This window comes from Hevea brasiliensis, chromosome 15 (assembly GCF_030052815.1).
Source record: "Hevea brasiliensis isolate MT/VB/25A 57/8 chromosome 15, ASM3005281v1, whole genome shotgun sequence".
In the NCBI taxonomy this organism is placed as follows: Eukaryota; Viridiplantae; Streptophyta; class Magnoliopsida; order Malpighiales; family Euphorbiaceae; genus Hevea; species Hevea brasiliensis.
In genome coordinates, this window is record NC_079507.1 from 74540857 (window position 1) to 74564460 (window position 23604).

General features: G+C 34.3%; 4 protein-coding genes across 4 annotated transcripts; 2 read left to right on the forward strand and 2 right to left on the reverse strand.

Moving 5' to 3' along the window:
• Positions 1 to 168: 168 nt before the first annotated feature.
• Positions 169 to 3766, reverse strand: LOC110647453 (double-stranded RNA-binding protein 2). Its single transcript, XM_021801286.2, has 3 exons — positions 2967 to 3766; positions 1935 to 2154; positions 169 to 1510 (listed from the first exon to the last, which is right to left on the reverse strand). Exons 1-3 carry the CDS (start codon positions 3210 to 3212, stop codon positions 330 to 332), a joined length of 1647 nt encoding a protein of 548 aa, XP_021656978.2. The 5' UTR covers positions 3213 to 3766; the 3' UTR covers positions 169 to 329.
• A 1085-nt stretch (positions 3767 to 4851) lies between these two features.
• Positions 4852 to 6517, forward strand: LOC110647459 (divinyl chlorophyllide a 8-vinyl-reductase, chloroplastic). The gene has a single exon (XM_021801303.2). The coding sequence runs from the start codon at positions 5060 to 5062 to the stop codon at positions 6308 to 6310; it is 1251 nt and encodes a 416-aa protein (XP_021656995.2). The 5' UTR covers positions 4852 to 5059; the 3' UTR covers positions 6311 to 6517.
• A 9198-nt stretch (positions 6518 to 15715) lies between these two features.
• Positions 15716 to 17601, reverse strand: LOC110673941 (CASP-like protein 1D1). Its single transcript, XM_058136927.1, has 3 exons — positions 17270 to 17601; positions 16216 to 16342; positions 15716 to 16123 (listed from the first exon to the last, which is right to left on the reverse strand). Exons 1-3 carry the CDS (start codon positions 17515 to 17517, stop codon positions 15899 to 15901), a joined length of 600 nt encoding a protein of 199 aa, XP_057992910.1. The 5' UTR covers positions 17518 to 17601; the 3' UTR covers positions 15716 to 15898.
• Positions 17602 to 21823: 4222 nt separating this feature from the next.
• On the forward strand, positions 21824 to 22880 carry LOC110673943 (CASP-like protein 1E1). The gene is made up of 2 exons (XM_021837191.2): positions 21824 to 22169; positions 22422 to 22880. Exons 1-2 carry the CDS (start codon positions 21922 to 21924, stop codon positions 22750 to 22752), a joined length of 579 nt encoding a protein of 192 aa, XP_021692883.2. The 5' UTR covers positions 21824 to 21921; the 3' UTR covers positions 22753 to 22880.
• Positions 22881 to 23604: the final 724 nt, after the last annotated feature.

The window sequence follows — 23604 nt, forward strand, 5'->3', positions numbered from 1 at the left end:
CCAAATTATTTTATTTTTACTCCAAGAAATGCATTGGTAGTCACACTTATTCCAGTTCGTTTCAGTCATTTTTATATGTAAATCCTTGCTGACCTGTTTTCTGTCATCTTCTTTAACTTCTGGTAATCCTGGCAATGCCGCATTCAAGACTCTTCAACAAAATAGGTATGAAAAAGAATAGGTTCTCCTATTTTGTGATTCTTTGCCAGTTTATTTCTGTCTCTATATGTATCATATTGAATCAACAACAAACAAAATTCACACAATTTACTAATGGAAAGCGCTTAGATAAATTTCAAAAAAAAAAAAATCACATGCTGGCAGGCTGCTCATATTTGAAGCTTATGGAACTTCAAACTTGTAGCTGCAATGTCCCCTCTTGGTTCTTTGGTTCCCTTCTTCTCCCCTTCAGAAAATGTTAATAGTTCCTCTTGGCTCTTAACCAGAGTTTTCTTAGCTGGAGGTGCTGAATAGACTGGTAAAACTGTGCGGATGTGAACAGGTGGTGCGATAAAATTACCAGAATTTGTATTTCTTGTTGTCAAACTATGCATAAAAGGGCTTGAACTCTTTGGTCTGAGACCACAAGTCGATATAAAACCAGATGTTGTACCTGTCACAGGAACTGCAGTTGTACATGGTACAAAACCATCCACTGGAATGTTTTGTGGTCTGTTACTAGGCATCAAGTGGATCAGGCTGTGTGGGTTTTCTTTGACCTCAGCAGTGCTGATAACTCCGGGTCTAAATCTTTCATCTGTGAGTCTGGGTGAAAGCAAGTAATGCTGGCGCATGCAGAAATTTACTTTTTCATTTCCCTGTAGCATTTCTTGCATCCTCTGTTCAGAATGATCCTTTAGAGAAGCCAGAGAATTAGGAACTTTAACTGGAGACAGACCAGATGCATTTGTTGAGAACTCATCAGAATCTCCATCACTATGAAGCCGCTTCTTTTCCACCGGAGGGTTTTCCTCTATCTGTCGCATGGAGACCTGGGAGACATTACTAACTTGTATAGGCATTGGATGACTTGCCAAACGGAGAAATTGACTGATTCCTGGAACAAGGGAGACAGGTTCTTGCTCCTGTGCTAGGCAATGCCGTTGATAATTTGGCTGGAATATGGACTGAATAAATGGGAAAATATGAGGGTGTGGTAAAGATGCAAGTGCCAATAAATGGTTCTGCTGTTGGGATGCTCTTTGTTGGAGCCAAGTTGGGTACAAGGGCACTTCTCGGAAAAAGTGAGAGTATGCCCACTTTTGGCACTCCAAAGAGTGCAATGATCTAATACTACCATTACTATCACCACCATATTGGACAATATCCCCCTGAAAAGCAGCAGAGCCTGGACCAGACTGCCGGTCTCTTCGTGCTAACTTCTTTATCACTGGTGGTCGCAGTATAGAAAGATAACGAGCAACAGTTACTTGATCTTGTTCATCATTGCCTTCAAATACTCGTAAAGGATGAGAAGAATAGGAAGAGGAAGAAGAGCCGGGCTTTGACACTGTGCAAGCATCACAAGTAGTATCAGATGGCAGTTAAGATTTCATAAACACTGATACTTCCTGTTACTAAAAATCCTGCTGCTTAAGGATTCAACTATCTGACTGACAAATCAAACAGTCAATTTGTTAAGGAAAGTGGGAGCGGCAATGTTCATGCAATTCAACTAGGTTAAGGAAAAAAAGAGGTATTTTGAAATCAATCAAGAAGATTCTAAAGATGTCAAAAGAGCCACTAGCATCAAAAGCAATAATTTCAATCACTGCATACTTTAAGGAGAAATTCAAGGTCATTATCTCCAAGCCCAAGCCAACTAAGTGATTCTACCAAAAGTCAAAATATGCATGGAATTTATACCTGGTAGTTCTTGGCTGAAACATACCAGAACACCACGAAGAAGGTAACAAGAGGAAGAAAACACATACACTCTTTCAAGGCAGACCATGCAGTCATTGCTGCATTTTTCTGAGCTTGCTTCTTGGTTTTAGCTTGTTCTCCTGTAAAACTTATTCCAGCAAGTTCTACGGTACAAGAAAAAACAGGAACATGGCTTGGCCCATATCGAACTGTAGTATAAACTGGATTTTTCAATCCAGCTTTGTGAGCAGTCTCTTGAAGCAGATTCTTGTAAACTCCAGTTTCATCCTGGGTGGCAGAAATTGCCAGAAATGCACACAACAATACAGCACGAGAAGTAATTAAACCAAACCCAACCAAAAAAAATCTGACAATGGAATTCAAACATGATCAGAGGTTTTGTGCCAGGTCTTTTGCACCAAATAAGGAATCCGAGTAGAGATCAAGAAAATAGGTTCAGATGTTACTACAAGACAAACAAAAACAAACACATCTCCAATAGATATTATCTGGAACCATTCCTTTTAATCTCATTACTTTATGATTTGCAGTACAGATACCTGAGATGTTGAATATGCAACATAAACTAACTCTTACTCCACTCCAAAAATGAATTCACATCAGTATTTGACCAGTCTACCAGGTCAGCAACACAAACTTTGTCATTAAGGAAATAATGCCATAATATAGGGCGATGGAGAAGAATCTAATCACTAATACTTATGCCAATGTCGTCATTTCTTCAACACCAAGAAACCATTGGAGACAATCTAAACTATATGAGACAGTCTAAACTAATTCAAAATGCAATGGAAGAGAGAAGATTTGCGCTTGGCACCTTCCTCTATTATCATTTCTTGTTTAGTACTAGTTTTGCAATAAACAGAAGGATCAGATAACACACTAGAATTGTATGGCCAATGACGTAGAACAGAAATGTCTTAGATTTATCATTCAGTTCTGCACAATTAACTAAAATTGAAAAGAGAATAAACAATAGTAGAATTAGAAGGAATAAAAGAAAAATACTGAATAGTCCATGCGTAAAGGTAATCAAGAAATAAAAGGAGAAGGGAGCATTTAGTCGATTTGATGTATACCAAAACTCTTGCAGCCAGTGCCTTAGAAGGGCCTTTTTTGGAGAGCATATTAAGAGCAACCTTGGCCGCTGCATGCTCTGCTTGTCTGAGGGTACTGCAAAAGGTCGGGCTCTCAAATGATTCCCCATTGAAGTTGACTGTTGCTTTGAAACGAGGGGCATGGTCTGGTCCTTCCCGTATACAGACATAAGACGGCAAGTTGAAGCAGCTTCTCTGAGCTAATTCTTGCAACTGGTTCTTATACATGCCTTCGGCACTAGACAATTACAAGATCTACACACGGAGGGGAAGGAAGAACTTAGCTATATATCTATAGAGTGAAAGATGGAGGGAGGGCGGTGAGACCTCAAAAGTCTACATGCCAACCCAATCCAGTCCATTTAAATATTTGCTTTCCTGTGCAGCTCATGAACCACTATGAAACAATATCAAATTACTATTCTTCATTTGAAGGCCATCCGATTCCAAACTAGTTCTTGAATCAAATCACTCATACATGGCTCCACCAAGAAAACTTAATCTTTAAAAACCAGATATTACAAAAACTCCAAAAAGAATAAATGAAGTTATGAATCATACAGTTTTAACAAAAGCCATTCATCAAGCTCACATTCACTAACCAACCACCCAATGAATTGAAATGACCAAGTATTTACTGCTCGTATTGAATTGAAAGTTATTTAAATAACCCAGTCAAATATAACATTTATTCAATTGCCCACCTCGATTACGTCGCTCCTATGTACGCTGCCACACAAAATTGGCTCAAATTCAAAGAAATCAATTCACAATGAACTCTATATGGTTCAATAATAAAAACCGATCAATCACATTTCAATTTGTAATTGGATATAGCTATTGTTATAACAAGTAAATTTAAGGTACATATATAAATTACATAATATGATTATTATTGATCAATAGTGAGTTTTAGGTCCGGGCCTATAGGCCTATACCCAATCAGATCGCAATATAAAATTTTCAAGTCGAATCACAATTTGAATTCATAAAAGTATATTTAAAATTCAAGCCATAAAAAATAACGACTATTAAACGAAGAAAAGAACACAGAAAAAAACTGTCCTCAAGAGATCCCTCTAGTGGGTCAATCACCGGAAAGTGACATCATCTCCTCTGAATTCAGAGTATTGAGCTAAAAGTGCTTGTCTTGTAAACGTAGCAACTACTGTTGAAGAAAAAGAGAGGGCGCTAGAGAGTAAATGGTAGAGCTGCTTCTAACATCAGTCATTAATGTAAGCATTAAGTTTTTGGGATTTGGGTGGTTTTTGCTCATTTGCACCTACCTCACTATACAATGAAAAGGTGAATTTATATATAGACCCATAATCATTTTTTTGAATGTTATTCCTTCCATCATTAATTTTTTAGTACTTCTTTAAGGTTCAAAACTCTACTTCTGTCAACCAAAAAATGATGGGGAAGCATGATTTAGGTCATGGACCATATAGAATATGACAAATATGGTATTAATGAAGTTGAATGATTGAATCAATATCAGTATGTGAGATGAACAAGCTGTTGATTATAATGGCTAGAACAATATCAACCGTAAGTTCATTTTATGGAAAAATGCATGCTTATTGTTGGTCTAATAATCTTGTGTTCTTTATTTTTCTTTTATTTAAAAAGTATGGCACTAGTGCATTTATTTATTATTAATAAATTATTTCACCTTTTTTATTAAAATTTAAGAATTTAAATTTTATTTATCCTAATTTAAGGTTAATTATTAATTATAGCATAATATCTGAACAAAAAGATTTTGTTTTTTCTTTTTTGCTTCACGTTGTGGAGTTTGGTCGCATGTATTGTAAACACGAAGGATCATAATGATATTTACCAGTTGCAAGCGAAATCCAAGAGATGTTATCCACCAATCGTTTTTAGATTCTACTTTGATAAAACGGCAAACGACCGCCATGAAAGCCTTCTCTCCTCCATAACCCGCCAACCATTTTCCTTTGCTTTCTTTTCTTTTCTCCTTGATTTTCCCTTGACACCCACAACGATATTTTCGCTCTTCCCCACGCTAAGCATCTTGATCTAAAAGGTAACAAATAGGAAGAAAAAAAATGTCCCTTTGTTTCTCTTCCAATCTGTTCACTCTCCATTCACCCAAGTTTCAAAGCTATAAAACTCGCTTCTCTTCTCAGTTCATCAATCAAATCCAGGTAACCTCTCTTTCCTGTTATTTATCACCTTCTTTAAATTTATCATTACCCTTTAAGTTTAATAGACAAAGATTCAATCCCATCAATGCTTCAACAACTACTGTTGAAACAACCCAGTCTTCGTTTAGAAGCAAGAATCCTAAAGATATTAACATTTTGGTGGTGGGTTCAACTGGGTACATTGGAAATTTTGTGGTTAAAGAGTTGGTTAATAGAGGGTTTAATGTTATAGCCATTGCTAGAGAAAGGAGTGGGATTAGAGGTAGAAACAGTAAAGAAGAGACCTTGAATCAGTTGCAAGGAGCCAATGTTTGCTTCTCTGATGTGACCAATTTAGATTCTTTGGAGAAATCAGTGAATGATTTAGGTGTTTCAATAGATGTTGTAGTGTCATGTCTGGCTAGCCGTACTGGTGGTGTTAAGGATTCGTGGAAGATTGATTATGAGGCAACAAAGAATAGTCTTATTGCTGGAAGAAATCATGGAGCTCAGCATTTTGTACTACTTTCTGCAATATGTGTGCAAAAGCCCCTTCTTGAATTTCAGCGAGCGAAGCTGAAATTTGAGGCAGAATTGATGAAAAAAGCTGAAGAGGATGATGGATTCACTTACAGTATTGTGCGGCCAACTGCATTCTTCAAGAGCTTAGGGGGTCAAGTTGAGTTGGTAAAAGATGGGAAACCTTATGTGATGTTTGGAGATGGGAAGTTGTGTGCTTGTAAACCGATTAGTGAGCCAGATTTGGCTTCATTTATTGCAGATTGTGTGTTGAGTGAGGATAAAATTAATCAGGTTTTGCCAATTGGAGGGCCAGGCAAGGCATTGACACCATTGGAACAAGGGGAACTGCTATTTAGACTATTGGGAAAGGAACCAAAGTTCCTGAAAGTTCCTATTGGGATAATGGATTTTGCTATTGGCATTCTTGATTCCCTTTTTAAGGTTTTTCCTTCAATGGAAGACGCAGCTGAGTTTGGTAAAATCGGAAGGTATTATGCAGCTGAGAGCATGCTGGTATTGGATCCTGAGACTGGAGACTATAGTGCTGAGAAAACACCAAGTTATGGGAAGGACACTCTGGAAGAATTCTTTGAAAGGGTGCTGAGGGAAGGGATGGCTGGTCAAGAATTAGGGGAACAAACAATCTTGTAATTGTTGCTGGCTGATAGATGTTTGTAAATTTGAATGTGAAATAGAGTCAGCAACCAGTTTTGTGACAAGGCCTGCTTGAGGTTATGCAATTTGCTAATTTCTACTTTCTCGATGCTACTATGCAAAATTGCAAGCAAAATTATTTTGTGAAGATAAAGAAAATTATAAATTTTGTCATGTTGAATGCTTGAAAACTCTTGAAGGCAATTGTTCCTGTTGTATGGATTTGTTCCTCTTGAAGGCAATTGTTCCTGTGAAGAAATTAAGTTTAATGTCTTAAAACCCAATTGAGTTGTCATACCTATTGACCCAATTAAGTTTGTGCCATGTAGAATTTGGATTTCTTTCAGTAATTTCCTGTTGCATTTGAGGCTTGAGCCATCCAGTCGGGTCTTAAGTTATCCGTAACCTCATAAAATAAAGAGATTGAATATCTTCTGTAACATAGCGGGAATTGTGATAACAGAAATCAGAGTTTTCCAATTTATTTTCCCACTTTAACTTATAGAAACCTCCTCAGATTTTTCTGGGGTATGTAGAAAATGATGTTTTGGCTCTTTGAAGCTCCTCAAAACCACCATGCTTGTTTCTCCCAATAAGGTATTGAAATGAGGCATTGCATTTTTGCAAGCTCTGTTCTGGTCCAACCTATGATTGGATTTGTATGTTACCATTTTCTCCTTGAAATTCTGGGTGAAAATTCCTCAAGACTGGTTGGCTCATGACTTTGCATTTAATCTCTTTCCTGTTTGACAAATTAAAGAGAAAATCTTCTACTGATTCACGGGCAAGTCTGATTTGAGTGGTTTTGCTTCCTTCATCTTGGTTCTATTGTGAACTTGTCATATGCTGCTTTTATTCTCGAAACTTCCTGCATTCAGTAGATCAGCAATGCAAAAATTTCAGGTTAAGACATGTGGCATTGATCATCTGCTGCTAATTTCATCACAAAATTTACCACCTTAGAATAAATGAGTTATGTTGGTTTATGTTAAATTGCTTATTTCTGAGCTTCAAGATTTTCTTTCTTCATCTTTCCCCACCATTCTTTTTTATTTTTCCAAAGGTTGTGCAAAAGATGGCTTAGTGATAAGAATCAAGTTACATCAACGCAAAAGAAATTCATCCAAGGTCCAATTACTAGAGCTAGAGTTAAATCACTTCAGAATTTAATTTGTGAAATCTTAAGGAGCAAGAATTATAAGCTGGAATGGCATGAACAAAATTATAAAGGATTAAATTTGGTAAAAATTAAGCTTGGAAGTGATCAGGTGTCATGTGGAGCATTAGGTTACATGGAATAACCTGTGGCACCTTTTTAAAAAAATATTCCTTGCTGTTATAACTACCTCTATTTTAGACTTAAATGTCCTTATTTGCTGCTGTATTAAATTTACTTTTTCTTAGGAGTTTTTAATCTTTTGATTGATTAATTTTTGTTTGGACTTAAAGCCCCTTGCAGCTGTTATTAAAGTAGGGATATTTTTGTCTTTAGCTTTGGAGCCAAGAGACTATAAATACAAGTGTAATGAGAGAGTGGATGACACACTTTGAATATTAATGAAAGATTGTTTCTGCTCTATTAGTGAGTAAATTGGTTGTTGCCTTTGTTCTTGTGAAGCTCATTAACTTGCTAAGATTTCTATCTTGCAAGGTTTAATGTGTATAATATTCTTGGTTTATTCATTCTCCATATGAATTAGGTCAAGAATCCCATTTCTGACATTTTCTTTGAATTACAAAGATGTCGATTGTCTTTGGTTCAAAGAATCAAATTCATACATCTTGATTTAGTGCTTTCCATATTGTTCCTTTAATTCTTGAATATGGATTTTCAAGTTATCAATTACTTGAGGGTTCACATCAGTTTTGGTATCAGAGCAAAGGGACGTCCAAACAAGGTAGATTCTCGATTTTCTTCTTATTCTTTGTGCCTACTTTGTGTTTGTTGCCTTTTTCATATTTGTTATTTGGCTCTAGTTCCATATTTGCTTCTACTTCTTCATCTTGCACCTGGTTCTTTCTTGCTAAACCTTGTTTTGCTTCTTATTGTGTTTCTGTTATTCACATTTTTATTCATTGTATGCTTGACCGAAATTGGCTCTTGGGGTTTAGTATGACCTATTTGTTTAAAAATTTATTTTGTTGAGTTTGTCTTAGGGTTTTGGGTTAATCAAGCTAAACCCATTATTCTAGCTATTTATTTTGCTTCCTTCATTTTGATATCAAGCATGAGAGCTTATTTGGGTCATTGAGTTCGGCTTACCTATTTGGCCTGAAACTATACCAGCATTATTTGGGTGTGTTTAAGATGTTGGGTATAAATTTTGGGGGTTGTTTGATTTTGTTTGCCTGCTGAACCAAAATTTTGCGGCAGACCCGATCAAATTATGTTCACATAGCAAATTGACCCAGAAATTCCTAAAAATTTATAGGGTGTTTATACCCCACTTTAGTAGTTCCCAAATTAAATTTCAACTTAAAATTCAACCGTTTGTGTGGGGAACCAAAATTTTGCAGGAGAATCGATCAAATTAACTTCACATAGCAAATATACTCAGAAATTTCTGAAAATTTATTGGTTGTTTATACCCCATTTCAGTAGTCCTCGAATTAAATTTCAGCTTAAAATTCTACCGTTTGTGTGGGGAACCAAAATTTTGCGGCAGACGCGATCAAATTAAGTTCACATTGCAAATCAGCCCAGAAATTCCTGAATATTTACAGGCTGTTTGTGCCACATTTGAGCTGTTCTCAAATTAAATCTCAGCTCACAATTTAATCGTTTGTGCGGGGAACTAAAATTTTGCGGCAAACACAATTAAATTTGGTTTACATAGTAAACCTGTCAAGAAAGCCTGAAATTCTAGCAGCAATTAGTCAGTATTGGATTGCATTTGTCTTCTCAATTTCAGATCAAAATACACTCGTTTGCTTGGTGATCCTAAATTTATGCAATTCTTGGTGTATTATGTGAACTGCTAGTAATTGTGATAAGTTGGTGGCAAATTTGGATATTTAAGCTTGATATCACTTCTTTAGGTTGTCTCTTTTCCAGCTTACTACTCTTTTATTTTGGTGTCTTCTTTCTTGATTCCTTATTGCATTATATTTTCATGCTTGAGCTTTTCTTTTCTTGAATTCTTGAGTCACATTATTGCTTTCTTTACTACTCGTTTTGATCCATTACGTTCAAGAATTTTATTGTGTGTTAAATTTTTGTGAGTACAATCTTGGTTTGAGTTACTTGAGTTTGATAAGAACTTGTGGACATAGCCAAGAGAGGTAAAAGGCACAGAGTGGTGAGTTCATAAGAGGGAAAAAGCCTTGTTGAGTTAAACACGAGTGGAGTGTCCCCTGTTGAGTGTAAGCACGTAAGGGAGTGAGTGAGGTGTTTTCTTTACACTAACCATTTTCTTACAGGTCTGAAAACATGTCTAGAAGGGGTGATGATAGTGAGGGGGAAGGTGAAAATCCATTCTACATGCAAGCTGTCAGACAACAATTTGAAAGAATGAATGTTGTGTGCAATGGAATCATAGATAGGTTGGAAAGATTGGAGCAAAGAGATAGGCAAAATGAGAGAAGGCCAAATAGGAGGGATCTTGTACCTCCAGTAATTGAATCTGATGAAGATGAGGTTGATAACTATGATTTTGAGGTTGAAAGACCTAGGAGGGGTAGGTATAAGAGAAGAGCTAAAGATAGGAGGAATGGGGATAGGAGGATAAGAAGAGAGGAAAGAGAGAGGAATAGGGTAGATGACAATATCAAAAGTATTAAAATGAGCATCCCTTCTTTCCAAGGGAAAAATGATCCAGATGTATATCTAGAATGGGAAAGGAAGGTAGAAGCTGTCTTTAATTGTCATCACTATTCAGAGGAGAAGAAAGTAAAGTTAGCAGCAGTAGAATTTACTGATTATGCTTTGATATGGTGGGATCAAGTGTTGATTAGTAGAAGGAGAAATTATGAGCAATCAATTGCAACCTAGGGTGAGATGAAAACTATAATGAGAAGGAGATTTGTTCCTAGTCATTACTATAGAGAGCTACATCAGAGGTTACAAAGATTGACTCAAGGTTCTAAAAGTATTAAAAATTATCATAAAGAAATGGAAATTGCTATGATTAGAGCAAATGTGGAGGAGGATAGAGAAGCCACCATGGCTAGATTCTTGAATGGGCTAAACAAGGAGATTGCTCATATTGTTGAGTTACATCACTATGTTGAGTTGGAGGATATAGTCCACATGGCTATGAAAGTATAAAGGCAACTTAAAAGCAAGTCAAAATTTGGAGGAAATGCAGGTACTTCTTCATCTTAGAAGTCTAACTGGAAGAAGGAGGATAGGGAAAAGGCTGTTAGCAATTATAAGAAAAATGAGGATAAGGAAAAGAAGGTGGAGAAGAAATTTGTAGAAAGTAAAGGAAAGGAGATTGCAACTGCTACCCGAAATAGAGATGTGAAGTGTTTTAGGTGTTTGGGCAGTGGACACATAGCTTCTCAATGCCCTAACAAGAGAGTCATGGCCATGAGAGAAAATGGTGAGATAGAAACGGAGGAGGAAATTGTGAGTGATTCCACATCTTCAGGGGAGGAGGATGCAGAGGTAGAATATGCTGCTGAAGGAAGTGCTCTAGTGATTATGAGAGCATTAAATACTCAAGTAAAGGAGGATGTTGGTGATGAATTGCAAAGAGAAATAATTTTCCATATAAGGTGTCTTATTCAAGACAAAGCTTGTAGTGTCATCATTGATGGGGGAAGTTGTGCCAATGTTGCTAGTACTATTTTGGTACAGAGATTAGGGTTAAGGACTTTGAAACACCCTAAACCCTATAAATTGCAGTGGTTGAATGAATGCGGTGAGGTGAAAGTAACAAAATAAGTACTGATTTCCTTTGCAATAGGAAAGTATCAAGATGAGGTTATGTGTGACGTGGTTCTAATGCAAGCTGGCCATTTATTACTTGGCCGATCATGGCAATTTGATAGAAAGGTGATCCATGATAGGTATAAAAATAGGTATTCTTTTGAAATGAATGGAAGGAAAATTATTTTGAAACCTATGACACCAAAACAGATTTATGAAGACCAAACAAGGCTTAAGCAAGCAATGGGTGAGGTAAAATCAAGAGTGGCCAAAAAGAGAGCAGAGAAGAAAAGAAGGAGTGAAAAGAAATTGACTGAAAATGTTGTGAGTGAGCAAGACAAGGGTGGTTGTGAGGAAAGAAAAGAGAGTAAAGAAAACATTCCAAGAGTGCTTGAAAAAGGTGAATCTTCGGCGCAAAAGGAAAGCTGTGTAGAAAGAGGGGAGAGAAAATTAAGCTTATATGCTAAAGGAAGAGATGTGAGGAATGCCATGTTTGCCGACAAGCAAATGTTATTAATTGTGTTTAAAGACTCTTATTTATCCACATCTGACCTTGACCCCAATTTGCCTAGTGTTGTTGTCTCCTTTTTGCAGGAATATGAGGATGTACTACCTGAGGAGATGCCAGCTAGACTACCACCTATTCAAGGGATTGAGCACCAAATTGATTTTGTACCTGGAGCAATTATTCCCAACCGTCTAGCCTATAGAACTAACCCTGAAGAAACCAAAGAATTACAAAGGCAAGTTGAGGAATTGCTAGCTAAGGGTTATGTGAGAGAAAGTATGAGCCCTCATGTTGTACCTGTCCTTTTGGTACCAAAGAAAGATGGCACATGGCGCATGTGTGTAGATTGTAGGGCGGTCAACAAAATCACTGTAAATTATCGCCACCCTATACCTAGATTGGATGATATGTTGGATGAACTTTGTGGTGCTTGTGTGTTTACCAAAATTGACTTGAAAAGCGGATATCATCAAATTTGCATGAAAGTAGGTGATGAATGGAAGACTGCATTTAAAACAAAGCATGGACTATATGAGTGGTTAGTGATGCCTTTTGGTCTAACTAATGCTCCTAGCACTTTTATGAGATTGATGAATCATGTGTTGCGTGCTTTTATTGGAAAATTTGTTGTTGTTTATTTTGATGATATATTAGTTTACAATAGAGGCATGAATGAACATATGCATCATTTAAGAGCTGTATTCGATGTGTTAAGAAAGGAAAAATTATATGCTAACTTGAAGAAATGTTCATTTTGCATGGAAAAGGTTGTCTTTTTAGGATTTGTCATTAGTGCTAATGGTGTTGAAGTCGATGATGAAAAAATTAGAGCTATTAAAGACTAGCCCATTCCAAAGTCTGCATCTGAAGTACGTAGTTTCCATGGACTAGCTAGTTTCTATAGAAGATTTATTAAGAATTTCAGTACCATTGCAGCACCATTGAATGATCTTGTCAAAAAGAATGTTAATTTTGTTTGGGAACAAAAACAAGATGATGTTTTTCACAAAATTAAAGACATGTTATGTTCCACTCCTGTGTTGGCTTTACCTAATTTTTCTAAGACTTTTGAGATTGAGTGTGATGCATCAGGAATAGGTATTGGAGCCGTTTTAATGCAGGATAAGAGACCAATAGCATACTTTAGTGAGAAGCTTAATGGAGCAGCTTTGAACTATTCTACATATGACAAGGAGTTGTATGCATTGGTATGTGCCTTGGAAACATGGCAACATTACCTTTGGCCAAAGCAATTTGTCATCCACATAGATCATGAGTCATTGAAAGCATATCAAGGGGCAAAATAAGTTGAGTAGGCATCATGCAAAATGGGTTGAGTTCCTTGAGATCTTCCCATATGTGATTCAATACAAACATGGGAAAGAAAATGTGGTAGCTGATGCCTTATCTCGAAGGTATAACCTTCTTGCCCTTCTTGATGCAAAGTTATTGGGATTCGAATATGTGAAAGAATTATATGCTGAAGATGATGACTCTGCTAGAGTGTATGCAGCTTGTGAAAAGAATGCTTTTGAGAAGTTTTATAGGCATGATGGATATTTATTTAGAGAAAATAGATTGTATGTGCCTAAGAGTTCCATGCGTGAATTACTTGTGAATGAGTCTCATGCTGGTGGATTAATGGGTCATTTTGGTGTTGCCAAAACTTTAGATGTGTTAAAGGAACATTTTTATTGGCCGAATATGAAAAGAGATGTTGAAAGAGTATGTGTTAGGTGCATTGTGTGTGCTAAGGCTAAATCTAGAGTTTTGCCACAAGGTTTGTATACACCTTTACCTACCCCTAGTGATCCTTGGGTTCATTTGTCTATGAATTTTGTATTAGGATTACCAAGGTCTAAACAAGGCCATGATTCAATTTTTGTTGTTATTGATAGGTTTTCAAAAATAGCACATTTTATTCCATGCCATAAAACTGATGATGCTACAAATGTTGCAAATTTATTCTTTAGAGATATTGTTAGGTTGCATGGCATACCTAAGAGTTTAGTTAGTGATAGGGATGTTAAATTCCTTAGTCATTTTTGGAAGGTTTTATGGGGAAAATTGGGCACCAAGTTATTATTTTCCACCACTTGTCACCCACAAACCGATGGTCAAACTGAAGTAGTAAATAGAACACTAACTACTCTTTTGCTTGCTGTGGTTAAGCAAAATTCGAAGTCATGGGAAGATTGCATTCCACTTGTTGAATTTGCATACAATAGAAATGTGCATTCTTCTATTGGCTATTCTCCATTTGAAATTGTGTATGGTTTCAATCCTTCAACTCCTTTGGATCTTTTACCTTTGCCTGTGAACGAGCTTGCTAGTTTAGATGGAAAAAGAAAAGCAGAATTGGTGAAGAAAATCCATGAACAAGCCAAGCTTCAAATTGAAAAGAAAAATAAAAAATATGCTAGTCACGCCAACAAAGGAAGGAAGAAAGTTACATTTCAACTTGGAGATTGGGTATGGGTTCACTTGCGCAAAGAAAGGTTTCCCTCTCGAAGGTAATAAAAATTACAATCAAGATGTGATGGACCTTTCCAAGTGCTAACCAAAATTAATGATAATGCCTACAAAATAAACCTGCCCGGTGAGTATAATGTCAATGCCACCTTTAATGTTGCTGATTTATCTCCTTGTGTTGATGCAGGAACAGATTTGAGGACGAATCCTTTTGAAGCGGAGGGGAATGATGAGAATCAAGCTACATCCACGCTAAAGGAATTCATCCAAGGTCCAATTACTAGAGCTAAAGCTAAATCACTTTAGAATTTAATTTGTGAAATCTTAAGGAGCAAGGATTATAAGCTGAAATGGCATGAAGAAAATTATAAAGGATTAAATTTGGTGAAAATTAAGCTTGGAAGTGACCAGGTGTCATGTGGAGCATTAGGTTACATAAAATAACCTGTGAACATGCATGCCCCAAATCCAACCCATGTACATGCATATGTTGGCACCTTTTAAAAAGAATATTCCTTGCTATTATAACTACCTCTATTTTGGACTTAAATGCCCTTATTTGCTGCTGTATTAAATTTAATTTTTTTTAGGAGTTTTTAGTCTTTTGATTGATTAATTTTTGTTTGGACTTAAAGCTCCTTGCAGCTGTTATTAAAGTAGTGATATTTTTGTCTTTAGCTTTAGAGCCAATAGATTATAAATACAAGTGTAATGAGAGAGTGGAGGACACACTTTGAATATTAATGAAAGATTGTTTCTGCTCCATTAGTGAGTAAATTGACTTTTGCCTTTGTTCTTGTGAAGCTCATTAACTTGCTGAGATTTCTATCTTACAAGGTTTAATGTGCATAATATTCTTGGTTTATTCATTCTCCATATGAATTAGGTCAAGAATCCCATTTCTGATATTTTCTTTGAATTACACAGCAATTTGATTGTGCTGGTTCAAAGAATCAAATTCATACATCTTGATTTGGTGCTTTTCATATTGTTCCTTTAATTCTTGAATATGGGTTTTTAAGCTATCAATTACTTGATGGTTCACATCACTTAGCAAAGGGTTGTTAGAAAAGGAATTTTGCAGGGTATAATCGTTGCAGCATATGTGCTATTATTTTTTTATATTTATATATTTAATTTCTGTAATTACTATAATACTGTTCATTATAATGACTCACTAAACTAAGGATTTTTGTGAAAGAAGTCCAAAAACACTTGAAAAGAAATTGTAAACAATTGATTAAGCAGCTGGGCGAAGGAGCAAATGAGCTGACCAACCAAAATGCCTTTCCACATTCATTATTCAACCGTGGAGGCACATTTTGGCACTAATCCATTTCTTTTTGTTTAAAACTGTCTGTTAATGCTTGTGATGGGATTGTCTTTTGACAGAATCAAAATCTATAACTGCTAGTGTCATGTGAACAAATTTTTGCTTTCTTTAATCGCTTGGATTTATGAAATTAGATGCAGCCCTTTTTTTTTTTTTTTTTTTTTTTTGGTGGGGGGGGGGGGTGTGGGGTGGGAGATGGGGGTCTTCAAACACAGATAAATAAATAAAAGCTTAACATTAGAAACAGAATTACACCAGTGTACAAGATTTGGGCTTTACAAACTAGACTTCCAGCTATGCACAAGACACAAAACTACATAAAAGGTACAACATTTCACACACAGACACAATTGAGGTGGCAACGAATAATTCAGATTTTAGACTTTGTAAAGCATGTCTCTACTCACGGATCCGACTATGAAGAGAGAAGACTGAAAGCATAATGAGCAGAACCAGAAGAACTGAAGCGAATAATGCGATCGGTATGGAGCTTCCCAGATGTCTGCAGAATTTGTCATAAACAGGGCACACCTTCACCCAGCCTGTATGTTTGTTCCCCCTCAAACCAATATACGCTACTCCTCCAGCCGCCCCCGTAGCCGCCGCTACTATTCCCAGCATCAACTGCATCATTTCAACATCCATCATTCAAGTTCAGGCAGTAGTGTTTGAAAGAAATAATCCAAAGTAACTAGAGATGTGAAATAAAAGCTTACCACGTCCCAAAATACATAATAAAGCAAGAATGTTGTTGCATAAGTTGGCTTAGCGATGACTCCGAGGGATGCAAGCGTTGTGATGATACTGTACAGGCAGGCAACAGATAATGCTGCAACAAAGTATCTGCATAATGATTTCTGTATTAGCTAGGCTACAAGTAATAACACTTTTCATTTTAAACTTTTCGGAATCATTGAGAAATTTCCTTTTAGACTTTGTCTATCATCGACATTATATATAATTCATGTAATGAAATTTATATATTTACATTTTGATTTTTCATGGAATTTAAGCATGGTCACTGCTTATTATCAGAGGAGCTAGATTTCTTGATAGCGAATTTTTAATTTAAATTATTTTGACTAAATATACGAAATTACCAATAAGCAAACACGTAAAGGATTTTTTTTATTTTTTGGTTCTTTTGAAAAGTCCTTTTTTCTCAAAAGGTTCTTCAAAATCTTATTATTAATAATGATTTTCAGTGCAGTTATTCAAAACATTAGCTAATAAAAATTCAAATTAATGAATTTGGTGCATTATTAGTTAGGTTGTTCATCAACATCATAATACCAAATTTCTCATATGCGATGATGATTATATATATATATATATATATATATATATAATCCTTTTACAACCCTGTATATATGCTCATTTTTCTTAAAATTCAAGGATATTAATAATTATTTGGAGATGGGAAATTTTAATTTATTAAAAAAAAAGGTAGAAATTTAATAGTGAATATGTACCAATCTTGTGGGTTCTGGGAAATTTTTACCTAAATACATATCATAAAAGATCATACAAAAATTTGAAGAGAATTTTACCTATTGAAGTAATTAACTACATAATATCTATCACCACCATAAATCTAACACTAATTAATTGACTAACCAACATATCTTAATTAGGACATTGAATTTAGCATTAAATAGATCGGATTGAAGCTAACTAACAAGAACAATTTCCTTTAGTTATTAATTGCATGAACATAAAGCCAAAAATCCCATGCACATGCGCATATATATATATAATTAATTTACTCACATGAAGGCCGGCGAGTGATTGAATTTGGCTTTAACAGGCACTCTGACAGGTGATCCTGGCACAGAAGCCAACTCCGTTTGCTTGGCAGTGGACATGACCACGAGCGCAGTTAGGGTGGCAGCAAACAATAAGACCCTAAGACCAACATCAATGGCAAAATAGTCGACACGTTTAGGAGGAGGAGGTGGCAGGGGTGACACCTCAGACTTGGTGGCTGCTTCTGGGTCAGGCTTATCGGTGGATGCCATGAACTAGCTAGGGTTTTGGGTTTGTGGGTGGGTAGCCAGATAGCAAGCCAATATATAGGTAGTGCAGTGTTTGAGAGTAGTGGTTGATGGTCCATTAATACTTGATATGCTTCATCTTATCAACACAAAAAATTTGGTGGCAAGAAATAAAAAATTACTTTGGAGTTCCCTGCACGTCATCATGGTTTTGGATATTATTGAATTTTATATGCTGGTAACTTGTAAGAAAGCCCTGATTAGCATTTTGTTTCAGGCTAAAATATTTTTATTATTGAATATATTAAATCTTATATTAATTTTAAATATTTTAATTAATATATTTTTAAAATAAAAATTTTAATAATAATAATAATAATAATAATAAAAGAGAAAATCCTTATTAATTAGGGCTGTATTAGAACTGTAATTTGACAATTCTTTTCTACATGTAGCTCCATTTTCTATATTTTTTATGATGATGAGTGGGACTTTGAAAAGAATTAATTAATACTATAATAAGCATTACTAATTTGTTTTTTATTGTGAATAAAGAAATGTCACCCTCATTTATATAATCATTGTTTATTAGAAATAATTGTGTTCTTTTTTTTATAATTTTTATTACATCAATAGAATTAACACAAATAATAAAGAATTCTATAAATAAGGTCAAATGTTTAACCCTTTTAAATAGAAAAAATTTTCATTTTATCTCATAATAAATCAACAAATTAAGTAATACCTGTGATTTATTAAAAATAAAACCTTGTTGTTATTTTTTTATTATAAAAAGAAAATAATAATTTTATTATTAACCATCATTAACCATAAGAAAATAAAAATATTTATAAATCCACAGCAATGTACATTGTCTTGACCACCAAGCTGGCTCTCTCTGTTGTGACATCTGTGTTGGTTGGTTTCTGCCATTGATTTTGCTTTTGCCTTTGACAGACATACCCCATTAAGGTTGGCCAGTATCTCACATCCCAATTTTAATTAATTCTCAACATTTATGAAGAGACATATAATTTGATTAATAAATATATCAAAGTACTTATATAATCAAATAAAATAGTATTGGCTATTTCATTGTTTATAGCACAACCCAAAAGGACTTTCTAGGGTTTTTCTTTCAACCATACTATGCATGATTGTGCGATAAAGCAGTGGAATCTGGAAATTTCTTTTTGAATTCCTCCAATTTTTTGCCTAACCCCACTAATTAATTAAATGAATTTTACAAAAAGCCAAACTCACCTTGGTGGGAATTGGGCTTTGAAAAAGCAGAGAAAAAAAAAAAAAAAAAAAAAAAAAACTCTTTCTTTCTTTGAAAATACCTACCATTCCCAAATATTTAAAAGTTTATTTTCCTCTCATTATTTGAAAGATTTCTAGTATGTCAACTATAGAACCTTCAAGAGATTCACATTTTGTTGATGGGTATTATTTATTTGTATTATTTGACTCAATTATACATCTAATTAATTTAAAATTATTACATTATAATAAAATATTTATTAATTTTTTAGACTAATATCGAATTTCTGATCTCTCAGTCACCTGTTTAAAAACAATATCTTACATTGATTAGATAATAGGATTAGTCCACAAACTCATTCGACAGATATGTGTACACGTCAGTCATAGTGAGAAGAGCTTATCCTTTTATTGACTGCGTAGGGGAAGATAAAAATCATACATTGTATTCCATATTTTCCTGTTAAGTGATATGCAAGAAAGTGGAAAAAAAAAATTTTCATGGAAAGTGCAATCATATGATTTTTGAAAGAGTGTGACAAATACCTAATCCTTTTTGAGTTTAATTTCCCTTCAATGCTCATAGTCAAAACCTAATCACTTGCTCTCAATAATGGATTTTTACTCTTACTTAAGTTATGCTTTAAATATATATTCTTGGAAAAACATATTCATTTTCTTACACAGGCCTAAGACCCAATGCATAAAGCCCAAGTTTTGCTGAGTAGAAATGGCCCAGACCCCAACAAAAGAAAACCCAATTTTGGAAAGAGACCTGCATCATGCTTGGAAGAGAAGACTGATTATTCGATTCAAACTGAATATAATTGTCTTAATTTAATAATTTGATTTAGTTTTTAATATAATTTAATTTGATTTAATTTTATATTATAAAAATTTTAATTATTTTGATTCGGTTCGATTTTAAAAATAAAAATCGATTAAACTGAACAGAACCAAATAGATTTATTAATTTTTGAATTGATTTATTTTTATAAGGAATTTATGAATTATATATAATTTTATAAATAAAAATTATTTAATTTAATTGATTAATAATTATTAAGTTCAAACCAATATCAAAATCAGATTAAATAACTTAAAAATCAAGTCTAAATTAAAAAATAATCAAAAATAAAACCAATTAGTTTGAATAAAATAGAATCAAACCGAAATAGATGATTCGATTCGATTTGATTTTTCATTTATTTCGATTCGATTCAATTCAATTTCTAAAATGTGTAATTTATTCGATTTTAAAATTTAATTTGATTCGATTCGAACTGAATGTTCACTTCTACTCCATTATCATCCCTGCTTATCATTCACTTACCACTTACAGATCAGATCAGATCAAATAAAATCAACTCATCCATTGTCATCAGCTCATTACAGCTCACTGCCTTTTATTTATTTTGCATATATGTTATATTTCCATAATTAGATTGTATAGCTTAAAGATTAGGAAAATTAGCATAAAAATCATTGTGTATTTCTATTTTTTTTGCTTGGCTGAGTAATTAAAATCAATCCCAAAAAAATTAAAATCATGAATTTGAAAAACACAAATTAATTTCCTATAAACACATATAGATGAATTTTATTTGAATATGTATATTTATATACACATATATAAATAAGTTTTTTATTTTGTGTTATAGAAATATACATGGGTATATATATATAATTAAAACTAGATTTGAAGAGGATATGGCTTTATCTAAATTTGAGTCAGGGGACATTAAGCCCTGGATTGGAGAGAGATTTCTATTGATGTCCAATGACACATGCAAGTTCTTCCAAAGTCACTATGCAAAATTCAACTCCTAAAAAGTTGTGCCTGCTCTCAAGTCTCAACTATGATAATTGCTAACCTAAAAACCCTCACCTTCCCTTGGCCTTGGTCAAGCTATTATTTTTCAAGTATTTGGGCTTACATTATTTTGAAGATATTTTTATTACTTTAATTAATGAATTGAAGGAAAAATTAAAACAAGAAATTAAGGGTGTGAAAGCAGGAGGGTCAAAACATGAATGCCACAAAATGGGAACAAAATCTGTGAATAGATTCCTCAATGTCGACGCCCTTCTGCTTTAAATAATTTAACAATACACAAGTGATCCAATATGGACACAGGCAGAGAGGTTGGCACACTTCAAAAAAAAAATTAAAGGCCAGAGGCTTCTTCTAGGCAATCTCGTAGCCAGCTAGTCTCCTTTGAACAATCCAAAGGCAACAGAAGTCACAAAAGGGCATGACTTTGTACGCTTTTCTTTTGTACACTCTTCTTTGCTCATACATGGGTGAATGGTTCTACATGTGTTCTTTCATATAATAGGGGGCAAAAAAATTGAGGGGTTTGCTCATTTCTGCCCTTGGGAAGTGGCAAGTTCCTCAGAAACTGACTGGCTTTGCATTATTTCACAACACCAACTTCTTCTATGCATTTTTCTCTAGGGGAAAGATAGAGGAAAATAGCAAGTAAGGAAAAAAAAGTAATCTCTTTGTTTTATTGGAAGCAAAAATTAAAAGTAATTTCTCAAGGGAAAATAAAAAAAGGAAAAAAATTATAAGAATTTATATGGAAAATACTTGGATAGCATTTTAATCCATTTTATTTTTGTCTAAATTAGACAGAAAAGAATGAAAAATAATATTAATTTTTTTCTTTATTTCATTTTTTATTTAATAATTATTTTTTAATATATTTAATATGAATATAATAATAGAAATATAATAAATTTTTTTCTTACTCTTCTTTTTATCAAAACATGCAAAATAAATAAAATATTTCAATTTTTCTTTTTTTATAAGGAAAATAATAAAATTTTTTATAAAAATATTAATTTTTTTACAATTACACCCACCTTTCTTTCTCAGTCCACAAAACGGGGTTAAATATCATTCACACTGCTCCCCTTCTTTGCCTTAAATGCTTTTGACCCGATTTATTATGGCCTCCCTCCATGCAGCGACAAGGAAAAAAAATAAAAAAAGAAAGAACATTTCCCTTTCACATTTTCTTTCTTGACATTTCTTCTTCCTCTCTATTTAAAGCCACTACTGCCCTCTTAGCCCTCTATTCTCCAATTCTTCCTTACCATTCTCTCTTTCTTTCTATTTCTCCACTTAAGGCTAGCTAGGTTTCTTGGGCTACTGTAACCATGGATACCGAAAACAAATTTAGTCATGGTGCCATGGATGGTGTGGAGAATAGAAGAGCAAAGGAAGGAAGAGCTTGGAGGATTAGTTTCTTTCTTCTAAGAGTTATGGCCTTGGTGCTAACTTTGGCTGCTTGTATAGTTCTTGGGGTTAATAAGCAGAGCACAGTTGCCCAAATTCAGGCTGTGGATGGCTTGCCACCTTTACGTGTTCCTGTTACTGCTAAGTGGCATTATCTCTCTGCCTTTGTGTAAGTTAATATCCTGCTCTTACCATTTTCTTCATCTCATGCACAATTTATTAAGAATTTAAATATATTATTATTATTATTATTATTATGAAATGAACAATTAGCAGACTTCAGATAAATTAGCCATGCACAATTTCATTCATTAATGGAAACTAGTCAAATTTAAACAATCTGATAAATAAAATTTGATCAAAGCGTTTAATGAGTGAAATTAAAAACATGAACTCTCATGAAAAAATTTTGCATGGGCAGGTTCTTTGTGGTATCAAATGCCATAGCTTGCGCATATGCAGCAGTGTCTCTACTCCTTTCTTTTAGTAGGAAGAAAAGCTTGGTGCCTATTACCATAATTCTAGACCTATTGGCGGTGGCCTTGCTATTTTCCGGCAACGGAGCAGCTTTAGCTGTTGGAGTTTTAGGATACAAAGGGAATTCACATGTGAGGTGGAACAAAGTGTGCAACGTGTTTGGGAGATTCTGCAACCAAGTAGCAGCTGCTATTGCCCTCTCCTTGGTTGGTTCAATAGTTTTTGTGTTGCTGGTTATGCTTGCTGCTCTTCGCCTTCATAAGAAATCTAAATGAAATGGAACGGATTTGGACCCTATTGGTAACAGAGGTCTTTTGTAATTTCTATCCATGTATCTGAAGCTGCTTATTTAATTTTTTTTAACCTCAATAAAATGCAAGTTAATTACTAGTTCTACATTTAATTGTCTGTTTCCTCTCTTATGCAAAAGTTTAGTTTCTGTCAGGAATTAAATTGCATTTTAGATTATCTTAATTGGTTGGAATTAAATTGTATTAGCATAGTAATTTCAAAAAAAAAAATGTATTAGTATAGTAGTTGTTCAGGAAAAGTAGCCTTGCTGTTAGAGGCCCTAAAAGATCATCAAGCTTGTAACTTTATCAGGTGTAATTCTATTTAATACTATGTCTGGCTTGGAGGATGCAAAGAGAGGAAAGGAAAGAAAGAGGGAAAGCACTCGAGAGAAAAGTCATATTTGATATTTGGTTTCACTGTTTGGTTGGAGAGAAAGTTTTGGAAGGACAAGTAATCTTATATTCTTCCATGATGCCCACAAAATCAATCCTGCTTCCAAATTGGAAGGATTGGAGAGAAGCTATAAATTGTTTTTAGATAGCCAATTTGTCAATGCTTTAAAAATGAAGATTTTGATCATTTCCCTTCATTTGTTCCCAAACAACATAGATGAAATCTAAATAATCCTTCCCTACTCTCTTCACTTTATTCTCTTCCTTCCTCTCTAATTTCCTTTCACAGAAATACATATCACACAAATTTTAATAACGGGAAACATGACATTTTGGTACAAAGTTAATAAAAAATAATTATTACTTTTATAATTTTTTAATATTATTTAGATATTTAAAAGAAAAAAAGTTAATATATTAACTTTTTTACCTCATTAACGT